Below are 25,547 nucleotides of genomic sequence, written 5' to 3'. Positions count from 1 at the left end.
AAAAAATGGCAGCTTCTGCTCTGCAGAAGGTCAACTTAGAGACATGTTATTCACTGGCAGTGCCCTCTCACCTTCGTCAACTCCCTGAGCTCCAGGATGTCAGTCTGCCCGCCACCACTCATAATCCTCTGCCTCTCGCGTGCCACATCTTCATCTTCATCACTGATAGGCTGAAGTTTGGGAGACACTGCCCTAAAGAGCAGCAACAAAATGTTTTCAAAATGCAGCTCTGAGCTCATTTGGAGCAGATGTGGCAGGACTGTGTTCAATTCAATATCTAGCTTTGCTACGGCTGAAGGAATTAGTACAAAAGGCAAAACCTCTTCTAATCAACACAAGAAAAGTTCCTACACATAAAAGGGTTCTCAGGAATGCCATCTAGTTTTGCTGCTGACATCTGGCAAAATTAACGATGTCCATGTGTTATTAAATGATAAAACTGGACTAAATGAGGCATTTCTGCTGGATTTCACTTTATTAACAACCAGTGAATGATGGCGATGTCCAAGAAATCTGATGTCTGACGTGCAGAGGTGCAGCTTTTGGCCGTACCTTGGCTTGATGCAGAATCTGTACTGGATGAGCACTGTAATACAGAAGAACACCACGCCCTCCACTGCCATCGCGAAGAGGTTCCTGCCAACCATATCCCAGGACAGGGGCGACCTGAAGCGATTCTCCCCTGCAACGACAGCACTCTGCTCAGAGGAAGGCCCGGACACAGGCCCAAAGTCAGACGGAACCTTTTAAATCCTGCTTACATTCCTATTTATTGATGACAAAAGCCTTAGCACTGACGTAGTAATCCTCACCTAAAAACAGTATAGCAAAACCTCCTCAGAATAATAATAATGATTCCGTATTAGACTCATAATCCTTGTTGTGGTAGGTATGATTACTGAAATCATGTCCCGTTTTAACTAGTCCTAAATGATTAAAACAAACGGTTTTGGTCAAGACCCTTACCAAATCTCTCCAGGGCATCGGCCATAGCCTGATTTTTCACCATGTCGATCAAACCTCGTCCCAGACAGAAGTGCGGGAAGATGAGGAAAACTCGCTTCAGAATCTCATTCACTCCACCAAGGCTCTGGTGATAAAACAGACGGCGAAAAGATGAGATTGTGCTCGTGACAAAAGCCCTGGGTTATCAGAGATTCACACTGTGCTTAATCCTCACGGCTTTTCTAAAGTAACTTGTGTCCTTCATTTTCAAGACATCTTATTCAGCAAGCTACAACCTTTCTAGAAATTTTCCAAACATTTGTTTTTTTTAAGAATGTAGGGTGTTTGCAGCTTTTCTAAATCTTTTTGAAGCAGCAGAACACGAAGAGCTGGGCGAAGAGCTGTTAAACTGGTCCCATTAATCAATTAACGAGCTGATCCAGCTGGACAGAAAACCTGCAGACAAACCCCATTGGGGATCCCTGCCCTATAAAAACACATTTTCACTAAAGAGACTTACACAAATGGAACATGACTTACATGGTTGGTAAACAGTTCAAGTACAAAAGTGGAAACACTCCCGTTGATCCCAATGAACAGATTAACACTGGTGAGAACCACGTATGCCGTGCTGGGGATTTTGAAGAAGAAGGAGGCAGGATACATCAAGGGGGTGATTGACCACCTTAAACGAAAACACAGACATTAGAAACGTGAGATAATGGTTGTTTTTACAGTAGGGAATACTGATTAACTGGTAGGTCTCACAAAAGATAACAAAGGATAGTACACTTGTCACAGATACTAATCACTGTTCATCACTGTGGCTTTTGAGGATTCAGTAATCTACAATGTGCTTCCTTGAGCAATTCTACCCTATACTCTTCTCATATTCCTTTTTTTTCTATTTCACTGAGGAGTGCTTTATTATGTAGCTACAGTATGTTACCAAGGTAACAGTTCCGCACACATCAGTATAGAGTCATTATGAAGGAGAGGATTTTTTTTCAGTCAAAGCAACTTCGCCAGAGATAAAACATCTTGCTGCTGGGGGTGGGTTTGTGATGCCTCCTTTGCAACTTTTCTGCTTCTCGCAGGAGTGGCGGGGGCGTCTGATACATTTTTGTGTTTTTTTGCCCTTCTTTGGGGAAAATAAGGGAACGCAAACATGGCTTCTTTTGTCAAAAATCAATTCGCTGGTACTGTAACTCCTGCCACACGAGCCCTTACCCCTGCCTTGAATATTAAACCTCTGTGACACAGTAAAACGTCTTTGCTAAACGCTACACCAAATGGAGCAATCTGCATTCCAACTTTTCATTATCAACTAAGCTTAAATTAACCAACAGCTATTTTTTCCTCCTAACAATCTGATTAGAACAATCAAGAAAAAATAAATTGTGAGAAACCATCTAGCATGCAATGAACCAGGCCACAGCTAGAGGCACACTAAGCTTCCCTGCAGCCCTTTCTAAAGATCACATTTGTAAAACCTACCCATAGAGGAGCAGCAGAAGAGCCAGGACAGGCAGGTTGGCGGAGGAGACATAGGACTTTTGTTGAAAGCAGACGAAAATGATGATGACAAGTGTCGCAGGCACAATGTAGTTGCACTGGAATACATTTAAAAAAAATCTTCCACTGAGTTACTGAACACAAACATACACAAACACATTCCTAAAACAGCTGCAGTTACATCATCAGGCTTATGACAGTCTTGCGTAAGTTGTCACCAGCATCATTAAATATTTGAGGAGTGAAGGGCACATGACTCACCATATCCCAGACAAAGTTGGCCAACCAGTAAAGTCCGGGCTGGACTCCACTGATGAACTGCATGTGCTTTGACTTGCTCACTCTCTCCTGGATCAGGAACACTACGAAACTGGCCGGCACGAAGGACATGGCGAAGATCACGCAGATAGACACCAGAACATCCACTGAGGTGGTCATCCTAGGGAGAAACACGGCATTTCAAATACTCTTTTTCCACATTCGATTTCCAAAAGCTCTGCTACTTGTCTACTATATTTGGCTTTGAAAAAAATCCAAAGGAAACGACCTCAAGGTTCTTTTCTGCTTCATAGATCAGGTTTAAATTTGCCCTGAATATAAAAATGCCATCTTATGTTATTGTCTTAGATTCAAAGGTTTCCTCAGACGTCCTCTGTCTGAACTTACAGGGCCACCTGTGAGAGCTGCTCCTTTGTGAGGTTCAGAGGGTGGTTAAAGGCGCTGATCCCGTACACACTGGGATCTTCCCCTTCGGGTAGATTGGCGCGAAGGATCCCATTGTTCATCACATTCAGGAAGGTGCCAATGCTGTGCCAGCCTTTATTATTAAACCAGATCTGAAAGAGAAGTGGGGGAGGTCTCACTCGAATTCTGCTAACATGTTAACATTTAAATTAAAATGAAATGCTCAAGAGTAAGGTGGGAACTACGAAACAGGAGTCAGACCCCCTTTCTTCAATATCAAGAATCAAGAATCAAGAATCAATCCTTTTCCTTCTGTCAATGAAGTCAAGATCACACCCTCCCTATTATTTTTGTTCATTCTTGCTGGATGACATAAAATAACCATTTAATAAAAATTAGTTAAGAGGACATGGGAAACTAAGTGTAAAAAGAAAATTCCACCTACTATTCCAGTAGTTTTTTAACTACTGAACCTCCACCCGACAAGAAACTGGGGCCAACAGAAAGTGCAAAGACTAATCATAAGGGCAATTCTGCTTGCTATGAAGTTGTCAAAAAGTCAACTTGCTCATTGAATCTGCATCATTTTGAATCATTAAGAAGGTCAATACAGACAAAATATCCATTTATATGTTTTCATTTTTCCCCCAAGGACAAAGCCTCCTTAGTACTGGATATTTTGTGTAAAAAATGCTTAAAAGCAAGTTATTTTGTGTGAGAAACCAACTGACTTACAGACTATCAGACAAGAGTCCCTGGTGCTATCTACCCTGGCACAGAAAACAGACGGAATCCTAGCAGAAGATTACTATGAAGCTTGGAAACAAAAAATGATTACTGCCAAGGTCAGCAATGGAAAAAATCCGGTATGGTCACCAGAGTCACTCCCCTGCCCATCAGAGCCGAAAGAATACTTAATACTCTTAAAATACACTTAAACAAGCAGGGTGCCTTGTACTCTAATATCTCTTCTGATTACGGACAGAAATTAGAAGAAAACTGAAAGAAGGCTGTGAGAGTGCTTGATCATGTTCTTGGTTATTCAAAAGATGTAACGGAAACATGCATGAATCAGTGATGAATGATTTTCCTGTGTGAATGTAGAAACAGGTAACAGCCATACAAAACTGAGCAGCATCAAAAATGGGTTTGTGGATCTTTCGGGACGGGACGGGACAATAAGAACTAACCTTCACATTATCTTTTGCATCCAGTCCCTTCATGAATCCAGATAAACTTCCCAAGAATCGATCAGCTGCTGCTCCCTGATGAAAAAATCCAGACATGTTAGAAATAAGGTCAAGTCCTCTGACTTTACACTGTAACCTAAGAGATTGAGAATTGAACTGTAATTTAACAGATTGAGAATTTACCTTTTCCAAGTTGAAAAGCTTTCTGATTCGAAATATGGCATCGTTAATTTCATCGCCAGGTGGGAGGATCTCAGAACTTCTTGCCCCCAGAGAGAATCCACCATACCTGAAAACAATTACCAGTCTCTTAGGGCATAATGGTAAACTATACTTTCTTTAGGGAAATTAGAAAATACTTTTGTATATTAGAAAATGCATTAATGCACTTCAATGTTATCTGCATTTTCACTTTTCAAACATTACAAAATACGCAATGTTACCCTGGATTATTATCAATTAAAACTCTGTAACCTTCTTAACTTCACTTAACAACAATGATATGTGATATAGGGTGCCGCTAGTTCAAAGTACCACACTTGTTTTCCATGCATGTATGAAAACATTTGTAATTAAAAAGAAAAGTCACTATACTGTATGGCAATTTGTAGGCACGGAAATTTTGTAATATATTTAAAAGTATCGACAGCATTGAACTGCACTGCACTACATTTGTCAGTTTATTAAAAATCAAAAAGAAAAAAAGTAGAATACCTGAATTCGTTGACCCAAATCTTGTTCCTCAGGCTGTAAAAAATAAATGTCTTGCTTGAATAAATGTATTATGCCTTATTTTAAGTTAATTAAGTCTTAGAATGAGTGTCAAACATAAATTATAAGTAATTCAATATTAATATCAGCTTAAACCATTTTCAATCATGGATTTTTACACATGCGGTTTTCAATGAAATCCAAAAGAAAAAACTTGGAACTTGAATTAACTTTGTTAACTACTGAGTTGTTCAAATTCAGGCTGTTTGATGGCAGAACTTCACCTTTTGCCGATGATCTGTGCGTATGTTTTCACCAGGTAGTCAGATATATTTCTGCCGGTGAGGTTTTGCAGGGTGTCTCCTGTACTTAGTTTCATCTATGAGAAAAAAAAAACACTTAAAACTCCAATCTCCCCAGACTTTGTAAAGGTAATGATGAGTTTGGAAAGAATGAAAAAACTGGTGAACTAAACCTTGGCAAATTCATGGTCCGATTACAGCCCTTTAATACTGAAACAGCTGAGTGTTCAGAGTGGCTGTGCAGCGAATGTTCCTGTTAGCCTGGATCCTTGATAACAGTGTCGGGTTAGGCCCTGAGGTTGAGGCCCGGTGTAGCTTTGGCAGTTTGGGCCTTGTTACCTGAGGCGGGGGCAGTCCGCCGGCTCCCGCTGGGCAGTCGGGGAGCATTTTCTTCCGGCCTTCACTGCTGCACTCACAGCAGGGAGATGGCTTCTCCATTGTCCAGTTCCCTTTCAGGAAGAGATCCGTCACACTGGCCGGCACTTCTGGCGTCACCCACTCGTTGTCCCCCACCAAGCACGGGGTATCTCTGGAAAGGAGTATTTATCAGCCCTGCTGTTTCTGGAGTTACCACTTTCACTTTCACAACCATGAACAGACTAACATTTTTCATTCTTTGTGTGGGAATTTGTGATACCCACTCTCGGAATTTGACAGTGTCATACAACTGAAAAAACAGGCGGCTTCATCAAACTACTGTAGGTAGTGCTAATGATAGACTTTAATATACATTAAATTAACTTTTCTATAAGCTCATTAATTCCTCCTTAATGTTCTTACTTGGAGTTGGATGTTTCGTCCTCGGCAATATTAGTGAAGAACATTTTTTTCCTTCATCTTTTTGCGCAAATTTAAACAATTAAGATTTGAAACAGTCAATGCAGGGTCCAGTTTCAGTCCACTTTATGTACACAAGTGAGGGCAATGTGTCAGTGCTCCCATGTGTGTCTGATATGGCTGCTCTTCTGGAAGGAATACTTACGGAATTGGATTTCCTTTCATGCACCTGGTGCCGAATCCTGGACTGCTGGTCAGAGAACCCAGTAACTTCTGTGTGTTGGCATCTTCAGGGGCATCGTTGCTGTAACAAACCAGCGAATCAACCTTCAGAGCGCTAACGCATTACATTACCCATCTTTTGTCTTTCTCATCTACCTGGAATTCCCATCATGAAATTAGTGTTGGGAAGAGGAGAGGCAGAAAAATAGCAAAGAACCCCGTAGATCTGGGAACTACCACAAAGAGAACTTTATAAACATTCAAATTAAAGGAGACATAATCTTTCAGAGTCTTTAAAAGAGTTCATGTTTTCACACATTAAAAAATAAGTACATGTGGCATGTCAGTATTGCACAGTGTAACCTAAACCGATAAGCAAATCACCATTGTGCAACACAGATATACTGATTTCCTCCCCTTATATTTACCACCAATCAGCCTCACAGGAGCCTTTTTAATACCTATTTTATTTGAAATAGTTTACAGCCATGGCTTGACAACAACAGGCCAATTTATTTTAGTATGCAAATTAACAGTAAACAAAAACAGCAGGACAGTTTTATTCTCTGTAGTATTCCTTTATTATTGGTTTTTAGTTCAAATGTGCACATACTCTTTACCTTATAAAGGTGAACTGCTCATCATACATCCAGGGCTGTAGCTCCAGGCTTGGATATTTTCCAAAAGGAGGAACAATTAGGCTGAAGACGAGGGCAATGCACACAAACACAGCCGGTAGCACAATCTGAAATGAAAGTCTTGTTTAACGCATGCACAGGATACAAAGCAGACAGGATCAAATTCTCAGCATTTTTACAGATTTTCTTTTTCGTGCCCAAAGTCAAATGCTTCCATTTGCTATATTTAATATATGCTTCCAACAATCAAACACATTCACCTATACTAATAAAATACCAATCATTAAAAAATATTTTAAGTGTTTCCTTGCACGTATCTCTAAAACTACCACAACGAGTTTACCTGTGCGAAGAAGCCCTTCCTGGATCGACGTGCGTACAGAAATCTTTTCCACAGCAAGGCCACAAACTGCTGTCTCTTAAGGCTCCAGCCTTTCACTTGATACGAGCCCTTCCCATCCATTCCACTGAGCCAGTCCGTCTCTCTGGATTCTGAAACAGTCAAACACAGAACACTGAGCTTTACAGCACGACAAAGTGCTTGCACTGAGCCTAACATTACTGCACATCGCAGAAAGCCAACAGAGCAAACGCTAAGAGCAGTGTCGTAGTGTAGGAGCAGGGCAGAGAAGATAAAAGTGGGCTGCTCTCATTCCCTGGTATTTGAAACGGCACTTCAGCCCTTAGAGTGATACTGCCAGAGACAAGCAGACAAGACAAATTGAACAGCACTACTGTTGATGTAACTGCTGGCAGGAAGGGCTGTTCTGGGGCTGTGCAGTTTCATTACCTGGATCACCCTCAGAGTCATTACAATCGAAGGCGTCATCCTCAGTAAAAGGCCTCAAGCAGCTCTGTCTGTCTCCAAAGGCATGTCTGCGGTTCCTCCGAGCTGGGATGGTCCCATCTGAATGAGTGCAGAAATTAATAAAGCCACAGGACACTCGGAAAGTGGATTTAATAAAGCTTGTGACAGTATCCACCCTCAAACTTTGAGAACCTCTGCAGAAGTCCTAAGAGCAATCTTGTACTTGTCTTTGTAAGTCTACAAAAAATATCATTTTTCCTCTCTTTCTAAAACAAAATGAAAATGGGTAATAAACAAGTAAATTCTGATTTTATTAGCATCTTGAACTAGTAATGTGTTTTGCACGATCTTTAGGATGTTTTCTTGAATTCAGACCGATTAAAGTGGAGGCACAATGAATTTTGGAAAACACACTTCAAGCTTCTACATTGATACCTGACAAAGACATCTGTTTCCATCAGTTCACAAGAACATAGTTTCGTGTGAAGAACTATTCTTTTTTTCCAAGTTCTTATGAACGAGGCACATATTTTACCTGAAACCTCTGCATCGACTCCGCTGTCTTCGGCCACTTTAAGGAATATCTAAAAACAATGGAAACAGTGTTAAATGGTACTGTCATACTGAACGGATCAATTCCGCAGGTCACAGAGACATCCACCCCCATTCCCGCAGGCCACAGCAACATTACCTCCTCCAGTGTGGTGTCTGATATGCCGTAGCTGGAGATGCCCAAGTCTGAGAGTCGATCGTCGATCTCGTGGAACAGCTCCACGAAGGCCCCTTCCTTGGCCGCCTCGTAAGGCAGCACATAGCTCAGCTCGTGACCGAAGTCTTCCACCAGCCGGGCCTTGGGGACGTGCTTCAGAATCACGCCGGAGATAAGCGCCACGTCTAGAAAGGGAAAGACGTGAATGGTTATGACTTGCCTGACAATTCGCCGTCACTTTTCACCACGACTTGTCTTTCACAAGCTGTTAACTCTGTACGCGTCATAGGCTGCACTTCAAATTTGGGAACACTGAGCACAACACGGAGTTCAGGCAAGGCTGCATAAAGGCCTCTGCGTCTCCTTGGTCCACAGGTTTCAACTCACTTACCAATAACGGTTGTGTCACTTTCCTGGTCACTTCCGAGTCCGGCATCGGAGCTGCTCTGTGAAACACTGTCCTCCTAAAACAGGAACACAGGCCTTTACTGCTTCCTGTCTTCCATTTACATTTCTTTCTTTTCCACACTATTTTACTTATAATGTAATGTAAGTCTTATGCTGCACATTTGTTGTACAGACAGAGGCCACGCACTGAAACTATGAGACTAAAGAGACTAAGCAAGACTAACCCGTCATCAGTTCCTGCCAGAATAAGGTGACTGTGCATTTTAAAAAGGTTTGTTTATATAAATAATAATAATGTGCTTGAGGGTGTCCAACGTCTGCTAGGAGAGGGACAGTGCTCAGCAAAATGTTTAGATTTATGTGAGTATGCTGAGGAACGGAGAAGATCGAAAAAAAATACTGTTCTGCTCATGCATCTATTGACTGTTTAATTCAATTGACTACTTTATGAAAGGAAAAGTATAATTTACTGTTCCAACCAGGTAAGAGACAAGAGATATGCAGACAATTAAAAGCCAAGATACAAATCGGACTTTGTTTTGTCATTGTGCTTTTTCTAGGGTTTTGCTTGAACCCAAGCTCACCTTTTTGATGTAAGACACCGTGCTGCTGCTGTTCCTGCAGGAGCTCAGGGAGGAATCCAGGTCTTTCTTCACCAGGGTCAAGTAGTAGCCCGTGCCCAGCTGATTCTTCAAGAACAGTGATGATCCAACACAGCACAGCTTGCCATGAGAGATGATAGCAATTCTGTCCCCAAGAATGTCAGCTTCATCCATATGATGTGTTGAGAGAATGATGGTGCGGCCTACAGCAAACAAAAAAATGTGAGGACATCAGGACAAAGCCTAGTCTTTTACTTGTTTTCCTATCCTTGGAACTAAAGCCAATAAAATGGCAGAACTGGGAGACAACAGTTACCTTGGCGATACTTCAGCAGAAGATCCCAGATGCCTCTGCGGGCATAAGGGTCCACACCAGCAGTAGGCTCATCCAGAATAACGACCTTTGACCCTCCAACAAATGCCAAAGCCACTGACAGCTTTCTCTGCATACCTCCTAAAATGGATAAAACAACATATCATAATGCTGCTGAACCTCCTTTAAAAGCATAAGTTACAAATTCACAAAAAATGTATCCGGCGTTTTTGTGTCACAGGTTTTTTTCCTCGGAAAGCATGAAAAAATAATTTTACATTTGGAAATGCCAGTTGCTTTTGTGTTTAAATTAAATCACAAATCACCATTTGACACTGTTAGCCCTATAGTTCCTTGCAAGTTAGTCACCACTTTCAATGGCAAACCCATCAGAAGCAGGCCAATCTCTGTGGTCACCTTTGTGTTGTGAGCTGATTTAATTAGTTAGTCCTAATTAATATAAACCCACCCAATCCAACAGCACAGGCAGCCGAGCTCCACTTGGGAAATGGTTATCAAGCGAATGACGTAATGATACTCATAGAAAGGGCTTCTAAAATGGTGGAGCCACTAGGAATGCCAATGTATTCATTTCAGTTGTGTTGAACAAAAGATCTGCAAATGTTTTAAAGGAATTAGAGCTTTTTGGTCACGAACAATGAGCACTTCAACCAAGAAGTGGTCTCTCACCGGACAGCTGACTTGTTTTCGCCTTGCGTTTCTGAGGTAGGCCAACGTCTCCGACAATCTGCTCCATTTCTGCTTTCACTTCCTTCTCCGACAGGCCTTTCAGACGGGCATAGAACCAGATGTGCTCTTCCACTGTCAGCCTTTTCAACACAAAGCAGTATTGAATGCCAAACGATACGGATAAAAACAGTAACCAGAGCTTTCATTTAAATCTAGGAACTAACATAAGCCAGATTTGGACAGTTACTCATGCTACTCATTGGGACACGTTAGCTTCCTATTTACATTGACACCTGCAACATCTAGAGAGAATTTAGAGCAATGCAGCAAAGGAAAGGAGAGATTTCCAGGAAGGGAACATACTGATCAAACAGAACGTTGTGCTGTGGACACACTCCGAGGTTTTTCCGGATGCTGCTGAGCTCAGAACGGATGTCTTTCCCCAGGATGTAAGCAGTACCAGAGGTGGGAGGAAACAGCCCAGTAAGGATTGACCTACACTCACATACGACATGAAAAAAGCAGGTCAATACACTTTACAAAAACAGCCATTTTTTAAAATATCAAACATACTACTGTATACATACAAATAATTTTCTTAAATACTTGTGTGTTATGAAAAATAACTCCACAATACAAACCCTACTTTTGAGGGTTACATTCCTTCAACAATAATATAAAAAAACACAAAAAAATATTCAGATATACAAAATGATTTTCAATTTTACCAATCAGAATTTCCTCAACCTTCAAACCTTCAAGCAAGTTTTTGGAACTTTTTTCCATGAACTAAATTTAGCTTGCTTGAGTCACGAATGATGCAGTCCCCCTTTCTTGCGGCCTTGTAACAAAGGCTGGAGATAAGTCATTCATACCCATGTCAATCATACCCATTACAGAGCAAAAATCTAATCCGACTCAACAAAGCTCTTACATGGTGGTTGTCTTCCCAGCTCCATTGTGTCCCAGGAAGGAGGTGATCTGCCCTTCATAAAAACCCAGATTCAGCCCGTCCACCGCCACCTTGTTTCCATCAGGGTACACCTTCACCAGGTTTTGGATGTACACTCCTGGTTGGAGATGTGCCGGTTCTTCCTCAACACACACTGAAAAAAGCAAATCAAAATGAAACTCGAAGGATAAGACGGACACATTTCCAAATCCTCATCTTCTCTGAAGCTTACAAGTGCCAGAGATTTTCAGCCATTTGCTGGTTTTCTTAGGCTCTTAAGCTCTCTCAGACACCAGATCTTGAACCAAGTAACAGCAATGAAAACGTAATTTTATTTAAGCCCAAAACAGGTCGGGACAAGGGGAGCCTAACTGCTCCAGTATGTGGGAAGTTACTGTGTGAAACAAGGACTTTGACGACCTGCAGTCTTTCATCTACTGATATAACAGTGTTTACAGACCACAGGCAGTCATTTGGCCCATTTAGTTGTTTGAAAGAAGCCAGGGTATCAGTTTTAACAAAAAGTATGGGCAGCCTGATACTCCTACAACCCTTTGAGTAAAAGATTGCCTTCTTTTCTGTTTTATGCCCCTCTGTACAGTTTCCACATGTGTCCTCTTGCTCACATTTCAATGTTCACAACATGTGTATTTTTGAACTACAACACCAAGCCCTGCAACCCAAGAGTTCATGCAAATGCTGCAGATTGAAGACACCCAGAGCTGTCTTTGGGAAGATCAATTACATTCTTGTGGTTGTGGTGCTTAATGCAATTAGTATCCCAGTTCCCTACAATTACTGAAGGAATATCTACTGCGTAATTGCAGTGAGATGAATGGCAGTCACACACCAAAGCCTTTCAAACAACACTCAACTGATGCCACAGCGTCAGAAAACAAGAAAGATTAAGTTCTGTGTTCATCTTGTTGTGTGTCCATCGTTTGCCATTTGCTTTTGCCGAATAAGTCTCTGTCTTTGGAGACTACAGTACCTCAGATAATAATGTCACATTAGTAACAGAGTAACTTACAGCTCTTTACTCTGCCAAAGAAGAACTATCACTGAATTTACAGAGAATTAATAGGTTTGGCTGTGGTTTCATTCTTATATTACAGTCGAACAATATATTTTTTTCCAGATTCAAATGAGTTTCAGGTCATGCAAACATTAAAATCAATATTCAGTTAGGATACTTTATTTTGCCAAAACTGTGAACTGGCTCTTTAAAATGACTGTTAAATACACAGGTTAAAATAAAGCTCCTACCTCCCACATTGCCTTTCTTGTTTGATGTTGGGCTATGTTTCTTGTCCTCAGCTTCACCAAACCAGTAGGACTTAGTAAAGGGGAAATACCAGGGTCTGGGTATGCCGTACTGCCCTGTGGAAGACAAGGGTGTTAGTGAGCACAAAGAGAGAGGAGAGATTCACAAAGGCCTTTTTATAATCGGTTTACCTCCAAATATTCTAAAAAACAAAACACAATGATGCATGTGTATCTATTTTTAAATGAAAAAAAATAATGTTTTTTTTCTTCCATGTTTCCAAACTTCCAAAGCCACTGTTTCTGGTTAATTTCTAAACAATATTAGGACAAAGTCAAAACAACTGCAACATAACCTGCCCAGACATTTCTTTTCAGAAAAGTCTGCCATCCTTATAAACAACCCTCTGCTACACCTACCTGGGAAGACAGTTTCGATGTACCAGGTCATCACTCCATAAAGGAAGGCATCGAAATACATGATGATGATGGAAGTGGTGAGATTATAGTTGTCTTCCTCTAGGGGACTGGAAACAAGGTTGTTCCACTGAATGCCAACCCCCTGCTCTTCAAATAGTGCAAAATACTCACATCCAAACCCAAATGCTACTGGGGACAGCAAGCTCTATCACAAAAAAACACAATGGGACAAGAACACACAAGCGTCAGGAATTTCTGAGGAAGCCCACAAGAAGAAACAGACCACATTACTGAGGATACAGGCCATTGGGTTCCTCTTGTTGAAAGGAGCAGTGGCAATTCATACAATTCTCAACAGCACAAGTGGTGTCTATTTGGTCTTATTTAAATTCTTCAGACCTCTACTGCTTGATTTAGTCAGTGCATAATGAAGTTTGAAATAAAGAGGTTGTCAAAACACACGAGAACATGAGAACTGGTATGTACATTTACTATGACAAAGGTGCTTCGCAATCCTTTTTAAAATGAGATGCCGTGTCAGTAATTCACACTAAACAGCTGGATAAGACCCTCAGGTTAGTAAAAATAAACACTATGAGCTGAAGTGGGTCGAATGGCCTCTCTTGTCTGTAGCCTTTCTTACATTCTTACTGGTCACTTGTGTGGGATATTCCTTAACGAGTCAATCAATTGTATTTATTTACTTCTTCAATATGTTTCTCTGGGATTCAACATACTAAACATATGATTTTCTAAGTACACTGGCTGCAATTTTACATTTGCATTTTCTTCAGCCAAATACTCAGCCCGACACTAAGGCAAAAAGAACATTTAATGACATCTTATGATGGCAGTGCTAATCCTCCTGTGACTGCTTTGAAGGAGACACCAAATTAAACATAATGACTGTTATTTATAATGTTCCCAGAAAACACAGTGCTTCCAACGTCTTCAGTTACAGGCTCCCACAGAAACGGGTGACCCGGGTTTACTCACAGCGAAGACCTTCACTCCGAAGCCCACATAGTCCTGCCAGGCAACGCACAGGACGTAGGGGAGGTAGAGGGTGAAGTAGATGATGCCCCCGCAGGCGGCAGCCAGGTTGGCGCGGGAGAACAGGGTGCTGATGAGGAAACACTGGAGGATGGTCACCACGGCAAAGGAGGCCAGGAACAGGAAAACCACCCCGGGGTCACTGTAGGGCAGCAGGTTTCCCTTCTGCGGGGTCAAGGGGAGAAACGGCAGGTGTCACCAGAGCCAGAGCTTCGCGCCCCACAACCCACCACCACAGACAGCTGAAGCTCCAGTCCACAGGGTTTATGGGCAGTCTTTAAATCAGCATTTAAAAAACAAATGTCAAAGAAAAGACCAAAACAATTTCACTGTGATTAATTAAACAGGTGGAGAGTTCAATTAAGCCATTTAGAGATCGTTTGGAACAAAAATCAGAACATGCTTCAGCCCTCATGTTCCCTTCAATGAAACATTATTTGCTTAATTGCTCAAATCTTTAAAAAAAGAGGTGATCTCAGGATGACCTATAAAAATAACTGGGCCGCAGCCGTTCCAGAACCAGGGCTAGGGACTCCGGATCTCAAATGTGCTGTCTCTAAATTGTCCAGGTGCCAAAGTGTTGGCGTGTCTGAAAAGATGATAACTCCTACTGGGGGAAAGTTCCAGAACAGTATTTGCTCCACTTGCACAGAATTATTAACTGTTTATTTTTCAAAGCGCGCTCCAAAGCATGTCAAGTCTCAGCTAAAGTGTGTTTGTGTCTGCATGAAACATTACAAGGCTCAGATTATGCTACTACATCCTGTCTGTCAAACAGCACTGAAACTCCTTAGCTTTATGCAGCATCATAGCATTTAATTAATACTGTGCTTACTGGTTTCTGCAGTTTTTTGTTGTTTTATGTTACTGTTTATCTGCAGCCTTTGCATCTTGACTTGATGCGAATGCAAGTCATTTTTTTCTTCTGTTTTCTTTCAGTAGGACGTCTTTATTTCAGTACAAGAAGAATCCTTCTCTTTTGTTTTGCCTTCTCTTGGATTTTAGGTCGTAAAGCTGTAACTTTTTTAATAATTTGGTCAGCGGAAGCTTTTGACTTCAGGACAAAGGGCTGTAACTGCTACTTAGCCACCCTGCGGTTCATCCTGCCTTTCACTGAGAGCCACGGTTTCCAGGCCCCTTTATCAAGGAAAGGAAGATGTACCTTCAGAATCAGTACGAGCAATGCGGCGCTCATGAGGAGTGGGATGAGGCTGCTGATGAACCAGCTGAACCACAGGATACCGTTGTCCAGCCCCATGATCCTCATGGTCTCCTTGAGGCGGGCCTCCTTCTCATACACGATGCCCTTGATGATGATGGCCACCGAGTAGATCCAGGCCAGCGTCATGAACAGCGGCAACGAGCGGCTCATCACACGTAAAAAGCTACAGTGGGCGAGACAAAAGTGCGCAGCGTCAACAATCCGGAAATTTCCCCATGTGCCCCAAAACCCAAACCCCCAAGAACTTTCCTGTACTTCTATTAAAATTTCGGAACCACACAAAAAATGCACAATGCCGTCAAGGCAAATTAATATTAAAAATCCAATTCACTGATATCATGCTTTAACTCCAGCTTTCACCAAACATTTACATCCAGACAGTGGCAGGGAACATTCAAGTAGGCCACAGGCTCTGGCACTGCTAAACTGGAACTGTGAATGCCATACTGCTTAGAGGAAAGCACTCTTATCATTTGTCGGTATAAGGAGTTTGCTTTATCTCACATGTCATCCACGTAGCAGGGGTAAGGCATCTGCTGGATATAGACCCCTATCCTTTCCTTGGTGCCCGTGACAGCTCGGATGATGCTGTGCTCGATTACGTCCTGGAGGTAGGAGAATCCGCCCCAGATGTAGCGCAAGTCTTCAAACGGGTCGGCTCTAGGACCAGGATCCCAGTACCTTTCCAAAACACAAATCTGACCGTTGAAAAAGGGACTGGCAGGAAGGCCTCTGTGAGTGGTTTTCAATACTCATTTGGTGTCTGTTTCTGGAAAAACTCCAGAAAAAAATAAAACTACTTACCCGTCTTTGATCTTGTTGGTCCTTTCCACGTTGTCAATGTCCATGCGGATCTTGTAGTCAACTTTTGTTGGCAAATCTGAGCTATTGGTCTCAATTCCCGGAAACACGATTCCAGCCCAGAACTTCCGGTCATCCAGTAGCTTCATGGATTTGTTAATGAGTCGTTCCTCAGTTGCTACCGGCTCCAGCTTGTCTAAGTTGACACACTTTTAAAAAAATCCAAATAAGTCACCCCTTTCAACAAAGAGATGTCTCACTAGAAGACAACATCTTCTAGGAGTATTTTTATGGAATTTATTGAACAGAATAGTTACCAACATTCAGACATTCCTGATTTTCAGATTTTCTAATGTCTTTTGTGAGATTTATAGTGATCTCAATTCACCAAGAAAACTCTAGACATCTCTAGAAATATGTATCTTTCTTACCTCTAAGGTAAAATCGTATTGTTTGAGTGGCAACAGTAAAGTTTTACCATTAAGCATAACATAAAGGAGGAAGTACTGTTTAGTATGTTTGTCTTTTAATCCTTCAATAGAGTTAAATTCTGTGTAAGCTGGTGAATAAAATAATCCATTTCAATAAAATAGAAGTTTACATAAGGTGAAAAAAAATGTATTGCGTATTTGTGTGTGTTTATTAGAAATAGCTGCCAAACTGTTGCACTGTAAAACATCTGATCCCAGGTCTGGAAGGGTACGTAGTTCACTGACCTACTGTACAGCTAGAGTTCAATCAAATTGTCTTGTTATGAAACCAGCATTAACAGTTCAGGTTTTGTTCAGATGTCAAATTCGATTTACAGGAACAAGTGTCTAATTTAAAACACATTCCAAGAAGAAAATAAAAACAAGGGCACAGTCTCGGAGCTATTTGTACTGTTTGTATGGACAGTTTTCATAGTAATATGAAATGCTTGTAACTCTTTTATCCCAAATATGCAAGGTTCAGAAACATTATTCAGCAGCCCTGTTTAACACAGGTGTTATCAATGTAACTTTCTGCAGGTGCCAATAGAAAAGGCCATTATTTCCACTGTTGGTAAGCAGAGATACCCCTGAACCCCACTGAGAATTACGTGTTCAAAGCAGTCCATCCGAGAACATTACAGCAGTACACTAGTAAGAATCGTTAAGTGCAATTGTTTTGTCACTGCTATACTCTATATCAGAATGACCAGTCATTTAAAATGCAATGTCAATCACACAGATTTAATTCTGTCTTTATTTGATGCGGAAACCCATCTTTGACTTTTCACGATGAAATTCTCTGTACATGACCTTCACACATCCTCATATCACAAGACGTGCTGTCTTACTGAAAGGAGCCGTTTCGCTGTTTTCAAGATACATGCAAGATGCTGTTTCTTCATGGTCACGAAACAAGATAAGACAGACACATCCAAACCCGAATTCCATATGCAGGTATTTTCTCTTTACATGCTGTACAGAATCACTGCCATTGTGTCCTAACAGAGGTTTTGAGACTCAGTGTTGATCTTTTTGGGCACACTTGGGACGCACAGCAGAATTAAGGCCTTGAAGGGAGGAGTAATAAAGGAGAAGGGTGCTGAATTTAGAAAATTCGTCTTCTAAATCCGTTGCTGAATAGAGATACTGACCTCCATGAATCGAGAGATGCTCTGCACTGCCTGGTCTGTCTCATTGAAGATGTCTCTCCATGTGTATGCTGTTCCCCGGGGACGAGTGTCCTCCGACTGTTTGGATAAGAAACTCGACACGTCTTCAACTCTCAAGTCCGTGCCATTTAACTGGGCATGAAAGAAGCTGGCACTTGCGTTGTTCTGAAGGAGAGTCTGCATGGAACAAAGAAATCCGCCAGCATTACAAGGCTGTTTGTTCCATTTGAAAACCACAGAGCTGAGTAGATGAAGGTTAAGAAGTCTGTTTCATAAAAAAACTTTCCCCATTTCACTTTTGTTCTCACAATTCCATAACAAAGACCCTTGGCAATTCTAGTTGTAATATTTCTGACAAATCGGTAATCATTTCCCAGTTGAGAATGAAGAATTTAAGCCCCGAGGTGTACCATACTATGAAATGGTGGTTCTTATGCAGGCTTTAGAAAGTTATTCCAAATTAAGATCACGCAGCTGTGTTTTGAAAATTAATTCAGAGCCATTCATTGCCTAGGACTACAATTTTTAACATTATTTATTACAAAATGAAAGTCATTCTTCACAAATGTGAAAAACAAAAGAGCAGAAAAGTAGAATGGAAATAGTCTAAAAGCAAGGTTTTAAACAGCACAGATTCAGAAGACATAAGCCACAATTTTATTCTGGAAGTAGTAAGCTTTGATTGAACCATACAGGGGTTGTAAACGTGTGGTAATACATATTTCACGTCAAACAAAGCCATTGAAATTACCTGATAATCGTTTGTCCAGTATAGCAAGATCTAGCCAAGAACGGTAGAATATATATATAGGAGCTATACTTAAGCATTCCACAAGGCGGCAGTGTACCACTCTGTGGCTAACCAAACAGGAAATGTAATATTGAAACTCAAAAAGTTCACCTTGAATACATATTTCCCACTTTAAAAGAAGGAACTAGACGATGCATTATGCAATACTCTTTTAATAATCATCAACTGTTTTTGAAGCTAATTTCACAGAATAAATGAAAAATGATTTTTTTCATACTTTAGTCCTTTGAAAATCTAACAGGTTTTAATTATCTGGAATATTTAAAGAGTTTTTAGAGCCTATATAATATTGATCAAAATAGAATTAAATTATAAGCAATACAATTTAGAGAGCAGGAAGTTAAAGTGTTACAGCTCTCCTTGACTTTGTGCATTAAAGAAAAGGAACAAAATAACGTTTCACAAATAAATCAGCTTGCAACATGTCAGCGGCCTTTAATATGATTACATGTACTTGAAAAGATAACTATTTTAGTCAGCTTTAAGAAAACAACTTAAGTAAATAAGTCAGTAGGGCAAGGACCCGCTATGTGGACAACAAAAACGTGAAAGAGACTAACAACAGACTCTTTGTTGTTAGGCTTTCTTGGTATATAATATTACGTGGAACAACCCGAACTCCCAGCACTAATTCAATATCCAGAAAATGAGGACTCTCAAGCATCGTAAATTCACTTCCACACGGGGGATTATCTAGCAAGACCCCTGACTGTTTGGCTTCTTTTCTGGATCCTGACAATGGGCCCTTTTGCAGAGTACTGTCACACTGCCTTTCTCCATGTTTATGGACTGGAAGATTGATGCAATCTGGTGTTTGGGAATCCACAAATATTTAGCTCTGAAGGAAAACCTTTTAGATACTTAAAGAGTAACTAACATTTACCACATTAATCTAGAGTTTGGCCACAGCTCTCTCCCCACTTCCTAAATATACTTTCATAATGCCAACATTATCAGAAAACCGCTTATTCCTGGTAAGGCTAGAGCTTATTCACAAGGTTCAAGGTGGGACTGCAAACTGGGCAAGATGCAAGTCCATCACTGGACACACACACACACAAGCATTTGAGATAGCAGTTAAGATATGCAGAATGGCTTTGGGGAGACCATGTAAACCAGACCTCTTCAGAATCAAACACTGGCCCAAGAGCTGTGAGGCGGCTATCATGCCCTCTACACCACCATGCCTAACTGGTATTAAACCCTGGTCAAAAACACAGAAAAAGGGATGTAAGGTTCGAACGAAAAAAGATTAACCCTTTTCTCTTTTTGGTAGTGCTCAGACCAAATGGATTAATTATTGCTGTTACTTATCTCATATGCTTGATACCATCTTAAATAGAACAATATGTTTTCTATAAATATTATATTTACTGTAAAAAGGAAATGCAAATAAATATTTATGGATGTTTGGTAACAATAATGCACATTTTTTAATTGAACCAAAATAGTTTTTTTGGAATAAGTAATTTACTGAGCCATTTCACCTACCCGAACTAAATCCATTTCCTCACTGTTCTCCATGAAATTCCAGATCTTGGGTTTCAGTTCATCCCACATGCCTCCCAAATCCCGAAATATGCCCAGCTCCTGAAACGTCTTGTTAACCTGAAAGAACCGAAGTGGCTTTGTTACCAGTGGCAAAGACGTGACGACTGGAGTTCACTTCCAAATAGAAACATCTCATTTCAGCTTCCTTCCCATCATCATCCCAGCAATTGCAGGGTAGAAAGAAACCTCTCATGTGTGCTTAAAAAAAAAACAACTATTATGGTTACACACGAAAGACGCTTTCACATTTGTGGTAAACATATTGAACCAAACCCTGCCAGAGGCCTATCTGACATACGGTAGTCCCTGATGACACTACTAACATCAATGCCAATTGAATGAACTGGCCTGTGCCTCTTTGTTAGAGACTATGGCCCGAAGATTCTGCTATCAGACCCATGCAGCGCCACCGTCTCACAGATAATGGGTCAAGGAGATCACGTTATCCCTCCAACCTGAATGGAGTTGGATATACAGTAGTTTCTTTTTCGTTCCTGTCTCTTTCCTGTTCTCCCATTTATTTGCATTGCCCGGCCCATGGTTTCGTGTTCAGGCTTCTTCAAAGCTAGGCAGAAATCACACTTTCCTCTTAACAAAACAGTAAACATCCACAAACCTGTCATTTTGAGGTCCTGTATGAATAGAAAAATACTACCTTTACTTTGACAACTGTTTATGGTCCGCTTTAAGCTAATGTAGCTACTTCTCCTGTGTTTCATAATGGCAAGCCATTTTTCTTATTCTCATTTAAGAATTATCCTGGATGAAACTCTGGTGTGGTTTGCTCTCTTTACTTTTTTCTTACACTGTTATGCGTCTAAAACCATGACTAAATGAAGATTTCTCCCATGTTTTTGATTGAATTTTGCATCTTAAAACACAAGGCTACTAATTTCAACAAGACTTAAGATTGCTTTTTATGGAAACCCTTAATTTATGATTTACACTGGCCTAAATGAGAGACATTAAAGAGTTTAGAGAAAAACTACAAATTATGTGGACAGAAAACAACTGAGAAATGTAATTCTGGTAGTACTGTGGCTTGGAGTATAAATCTAGTGGCTCCTATAAGTATTTGTACATTTAGGCCTAAATTTTAAAATCCCCTATAGAGAAAAGCGATAAATAACATGTCTCAATTATGCATTCTAACACATAGAAACCTCAGTTAGAAATTTTACAGTGAATTGTTCATTTAATCTGTAACAGAATTAGAAATTAGAAATGCATTTACCAATTCTTTACAAAGAAATCTTTTAAAAATGTATTTCCTGTCACACATTTTATGACGAGTCTGCATTTTTGGGGGGCGAGTATTAGACATTTGAAAAACCTGACTTTTGCATATATTACTGCTGTATAATCAATGTGTTCCAAGTTCAAGAGATCTGTAATTTCCACTGGGTGCTCTTCCTTGGTCAAAGTGGTACAAATTGTACTTTGACCACACATCATTCCAATTAAAATGGATCCTATTCGTTAAATTAAAATTATATACAGCAAAGCAAGATGAATTCAACAAGAATAACAGAAAAGGCTGTTCCCGTTTTCAGAGGTGGACACCCTTCAGCTCCTACATCTAGCTGTGAAGCCTCTTTGGGATGCAGTTACCTCTTTAATAATCCTCTGTGTGGCTGGGGTGTCTGGAGTATACAGGATCTTGCCCATGAGCAGTGGCTTCAGTGCCCTCCAGATCATTCTAGAAATGGGGCTGGACTCCAAATTCTTCATCAGCTCATTGCAGTATGGAGCTAGAGAGAACACATTGTTCATTATGTGCAGAGCAACGGGACCTTATTTTCAAAGTCCTCTCTCCCACGCTACTTAAACAACCTTTACAAAAGTTCTCTTTTAAAAGACCAAAACATCTGGCACGCACTCTGAGGAGACTGTCCTGGGTTCTGCATCGAATATTACAACAGACAGCCTAATGCCTACTTCAGCTGTTACAAGCAGGCAGTCAGTTACTGGCAATGCATTTATAAGGTGCGAAAAGATGTCAAAAGGGATAGTTTAGTCACTAATATTTTCCACCAACATACACAAAAACCATTTCTGACACAACTGCAGGACTACATGTTCTTTGCCCACCCCAGCCCCCATCCCCAACATCTCTACTGTCCCCTAGTGCCAGACTCATAAATTATCACCGCTCTCCTGTTTCTAGGCAACTGCTTTCTCTTCCTTCCGCAATTTGTACAACCAAGATAAAAAAAAACCCAAGAAATCAAAACGACAAAGGAAATCATGACAAAAATGCATGTGGTAGGTTTTTATAACTCAGGCGCTCCCTTTAGAAGCAAGTCCAGAGTCTAGGTCTACTTACTGGAGGAGTTGTCGTAGACGACAGTGTCGTCCTCAGTGCTGTTGTGGCCGAACAGGGCCTTGTAGTTATTGTCTTCATACCAGTTGAGGGACTTGATCTTGAGGCCTCCACCCTCAGGGTGTCCACACACAATCCTGGACACCGCCTGGTATATGTGACTGGGGGAGCCTGTGGCGTTCTCGGTCAGGAATAAAATTTCATTCCTCAGGTCACTCCAGCTTTTCATGCTGGCAAGCTGCAGAACGTGAAACAGAAAAGTCAAGCGCGTGTTACAACAGGTCTCCTTCTCTTCCTATGAAGTCCAGCTTCTTGAACTTGAATGGTTCTTTCTGGTATGCTTCATGTGACTGTGCTTGCCGTTTTCCCAGGTGTGAGACAAGAGCAATGTTTAGCTTTGATGCTACACTGTGCTTGATCCTTATACCACAAGCTGGAAATTAAAATAAAATAAATAAAACACATGGAAAGAATAAAAAAACTGTAGTAATTTACATCAATTCCATAACTATGTTTCATTAGGACAAGCCAGTTAGGTCAATTTTTAAAGAATTATCCTGGATGAAATGGGTTTTCACTCTTTGTTTTTTTCTTACTAAAACACTGTTATGTGACTAAAGTGATTACTAAATAAAGATTTAGATTTTATATACAGCATTAAATAACACACCAACATTATAAATAGCAGAAGGGGAAAGAATGTAAGCAAAGGGACTTCATTTCAATATACCAGCTGGAAAGTTTATCTCCATAATGTGTGAAACCCAGTGAATGTGGAATTTTGGGAAATGGGAATGGCGATAAAAGGTATTATACTCGCTGTATAATCTTGTTAGATGCATTGTGCGAGCACAATTTTGCAAAACATAGGCTTCTTTGTGTGGCACTTGCACCATAGTGAACCAAGCTGGGATTTTTTTCTTCAATATGTTCTGAGTAGGAAGAACGACGAAAAAAAAACATCTGCAAGAGCTAAAGTTACTATCGGTCATGTTACAAATAAGAGGGAGGTTACAGAAACTGGTGAGTCTCCAGGAGATATGTCTTAAACTGTTGTCCAAATTGCTAGCTGTTTCAGCACAGGAATTAGTCAGCCACATCAGCACACGGGCTGTCACATGGTATCAATTATCTTTTACACTACAGAGAGACGAGCCAGGGTGAGGTAAAGGGAAGCAGCCACTGCTTCTCGTGCGAACCATACACAGACACAAAAAAAAAAGCCCAAAAATTGAGGCCTTGTGTAAAGAAAGCACACTTTTCTTCACTATTCTGACAGCATCGTAAAGTCCCTTACAAGAACTTTCAGAATGGAAACCCTGAAGAATCTGGACCGGTTCAGTAATCTGAGAAGAAGAATATACTCAAGTGCCTCCCCTCCCACAGTAACAGAAAAGGTTACTATAGTTCACCACTGAACCACACTGCAAGTCTTATTTTTCAAATGAGGAACAAAGGCAGCTTAAGAGTGAGTGGGGGAGGTGTTAGTTGCAGTTTTTAAATAAAGAACTCTCTTTAAGACGGACGTGCTTCTTCTATGATTCCTCGACAAAGTTGAAATTCTTTTGTACAAATCTCTCAATACGAGTACATTTTGAGATATCAATTGTTGGCAATCTGTGCTTTTTTATTAGTTAGGACTGACTGTTTTCTAACCTCATGTTTATTTTTCTGCTTATTCAGCTGTTTCTTGGCTGTGCATTCATGTCCCAGTCAGAAACCCTGGAAACTCAAAGTCTCGTGACTGAGTTCTGACCATAATGTTTCTCTGGTCAGGCCTGCAAAATAACTTACTGGCCTTTGTCTACCTTTGGCACAAACAAATGCCAAAGGGTTTCTAACACTTGTCAGCCATCCAAAGCTGTGACAGCAGATAGACAATAAAGACTAAACATGCACCTCACTTTAGTTTTTAGGCTTTTTTTTACACTTCAGCCTCACAGTTTCAAAGAGCTTTTGTTCACTCTGCAGCTATTAAATTATTAGAACTTTAAACTAAAAGCTAAACCTTTGAAAAATCAAAGGCTCAGGTTTCTTCTTCCTCCACAATGAAGTTCTCACAATTTAACAACATTTTTTTGTTAAAAAGAGGTGATGCCTACTCTGCGTTTACACTTTGGAAACTCTGTACAAAAATATGACACAATTCACATCCACTTTCCTGTGTTCTAGAGTTCGGAAGCAGAGCAAGGCTGGGATGGGATACCAGGTTGCTGCTGCAAGTGGTGAGGTCAAACCAGCAGGTAGCGCTCTGTGTTATGAACCAGACAATCCAAACCAAAGCCCCACTATGACAACTTGGGAAAAACACTATAGAAATGTAATTAATTAAAATTAATTAAAAATAATAAAACTAGTTCTTCTGAGTTGCAAAATTATTTACTAATCACAGGAGCAACGTTCTCTAAAACATATATCAAAATTGAAAGGGCAAGCAACATTCATTTACAGCTAACATCAGTACACTAAAGACTTTCTGACTATAATTGGTTGGCATCAGTGAATCACTTTTCTTGGGAGTTCAGATATTGACAATATGTCATGAGAAGAGTGCAAAGACGAAGTTGAAGTCTGAAGATCCATCTAATCAGATTTCAGAAGCTAAACAAGATTGGATATTGTACAGTACCGAACGGGAGACAACTAGGAAGAAATCAGGTTGTTGCTGGACATGATGCTGATGACTGGGGGCAAACTCCTCCTGGTCCATAGTAACGAACCAACGTCCTCAGCTGTCGCAACGCTTTCTGACATTTAAACTGGTAGAAATGTGTTATTGGGTTGCCTGATATGCTTCATAGGAAATGTTTCTAACTTACCTCTGCAGCCAATGCTGCCAGACTCTGAAGGAGGTTATCTGTAGCCTCTGAAACCTCCTGAACATTTTGAGGGTCCGTCTTCACTGTTTTCTACAAAAGGTGAAAAAAGGAAAACATTAGAACATCAGGGAGTGATTCTTGATTAGCCCATGGCTGATGTTCCAGACTTTCTTTCA

General features: G+C 40.6%; 1 protein-coding gene across 1 annotated transcript in view; it reads right to left on the bottom strand.

Moving 5' to 3' along the window:
• The window catches only part of LOC148678087 (phospholipid-transporting ATPase ABCA1-like), a 53,528-nt gene that overhangs the window by 8,045 nt on the left and 19,936 nt on the right, over positions 1–25,547 (bottom strand). The window contains exons 8-42 of the mRNA XM_088631556.1: positions 25,372–25,461; positions 22,556–22,790; positions 21,841–21,980; positions 20,170–20,286; positions 17,850–18,044; positions 16,229–16,434; positions 15,929–16,105; positions 15,365–15,587; positions 14,146–14,367; positions 13,150–13,354; positions 12,733–12,846; positions 11,449–11,620; positions 10,878–11,009; positions 10,515–10,654; positions 9,828–9,965; positions 9,494–9,714; positions 8,893–8,965; positions 8,484–8,686; positions 8,328–8,376; positions 7,775–7,891; positions 7,328–7,476; positions 6,967–7,091; positions 6,330–6,428; positions 5,687–5,876; positions 5,330–5,424; positions 5,049–5,081; positions 4,518–4,623; positions 4,335–4,409; positions 3,127–3,296; positions 2,722–2,899; positions 2,443–2,558; positions 1,486–1,630; positions 967–1,090; positions 553–682; positions 72–192 (exon numbers count right to left, since the gene is read on the bottom strand). Coding sequence (XP_088487682.1) covers positions 72–192; positions 553–682; positions 967–1,090; positions 1,486–1,630; positions 2,443–2,558; positions 2,722–2,899; positions 3,127–3,296; positions 4,335–4,409; positions 4,518–4,623; positions 5,049–5,081; positions 5,330–5,424; positions 5,687–5,876; positions 6,330–6,428; positions 6,967–7,091; positions 7,328–7,476; positions 7,775–7,891; positions 8,328–8,376; positions 8,484–8,686; positions 8,893–8,965; positions 9,494–9,714; positions 9,828–9,965; positions 10,515–10,654; positions 10,878–11,009; positions 11,449–11,620; positions 12,733–12,846; positions 13,150–13,354; positions 14,146–14,367; positions 15,365–15,587; positions 15,929–16,105; positions 16,229–16,434; positions 17,850–18,044; positions 20,170–20,286; positions 21,841–21,980; positions 22,556–22,790; positions 25,372–25,461 — 5,025 coding nt within the window. The remainder of the gene's footprint in view (positions 1–71; positions 193–552; positions 683–966; positions 1,091–1,485; positions 1,631–2,442; positions 2,559–2,721; positions 2,900–3,126; positions 3,297–4,334; positions 4,410–4,517; positions 4,624–5,048; positions 5,082–5,329; positions 5,425–5,686; positions 5,877–6,329; positions 6,429–6,966; positions 7,092–7,327; positions 7,477–7,774; positions 7,892–8,327; positions 8,377–8,483; positions 8,687–8,892; positions 8,966–9,493; positions 9,715–9,827; positions 9,966–10,514; positions 10,655–10,877; positions 11,010–11,448; positions 11,621–12,732; positions 12,847–13,149; positions 13,355–14,145; positions 14,368–15,364; positions 15,588–15,928; positions 16,106–16,228; positions 16,435–17,849; positions 18,045–20,169; positions 20,287–21,840; positions 21,981–22,555; positions 22,791–25,371; positions 25,462–25,547) is intronic.

This window comes from Lepisosteus platostomus, chromosome 1 (assembly GCF_059453375.1).
Source record: "Lepisosteus platostomus isolate fLepPlt1 chromosome 1, fLepPlt1.hap1, whole genome shotgun sequence".
NCBI classification, from domain to species: Eukaryota; Metazoa; Chordata; class Actinopteri; order Semionotiformes; family Lepisosteidae; genus Lepisosteus; species Lepisosteus platostomus.
Note: the sequence above shows the minus strand (reverse complement) of the source record. Positions and strands in the feature narration are given on the sequence as shown.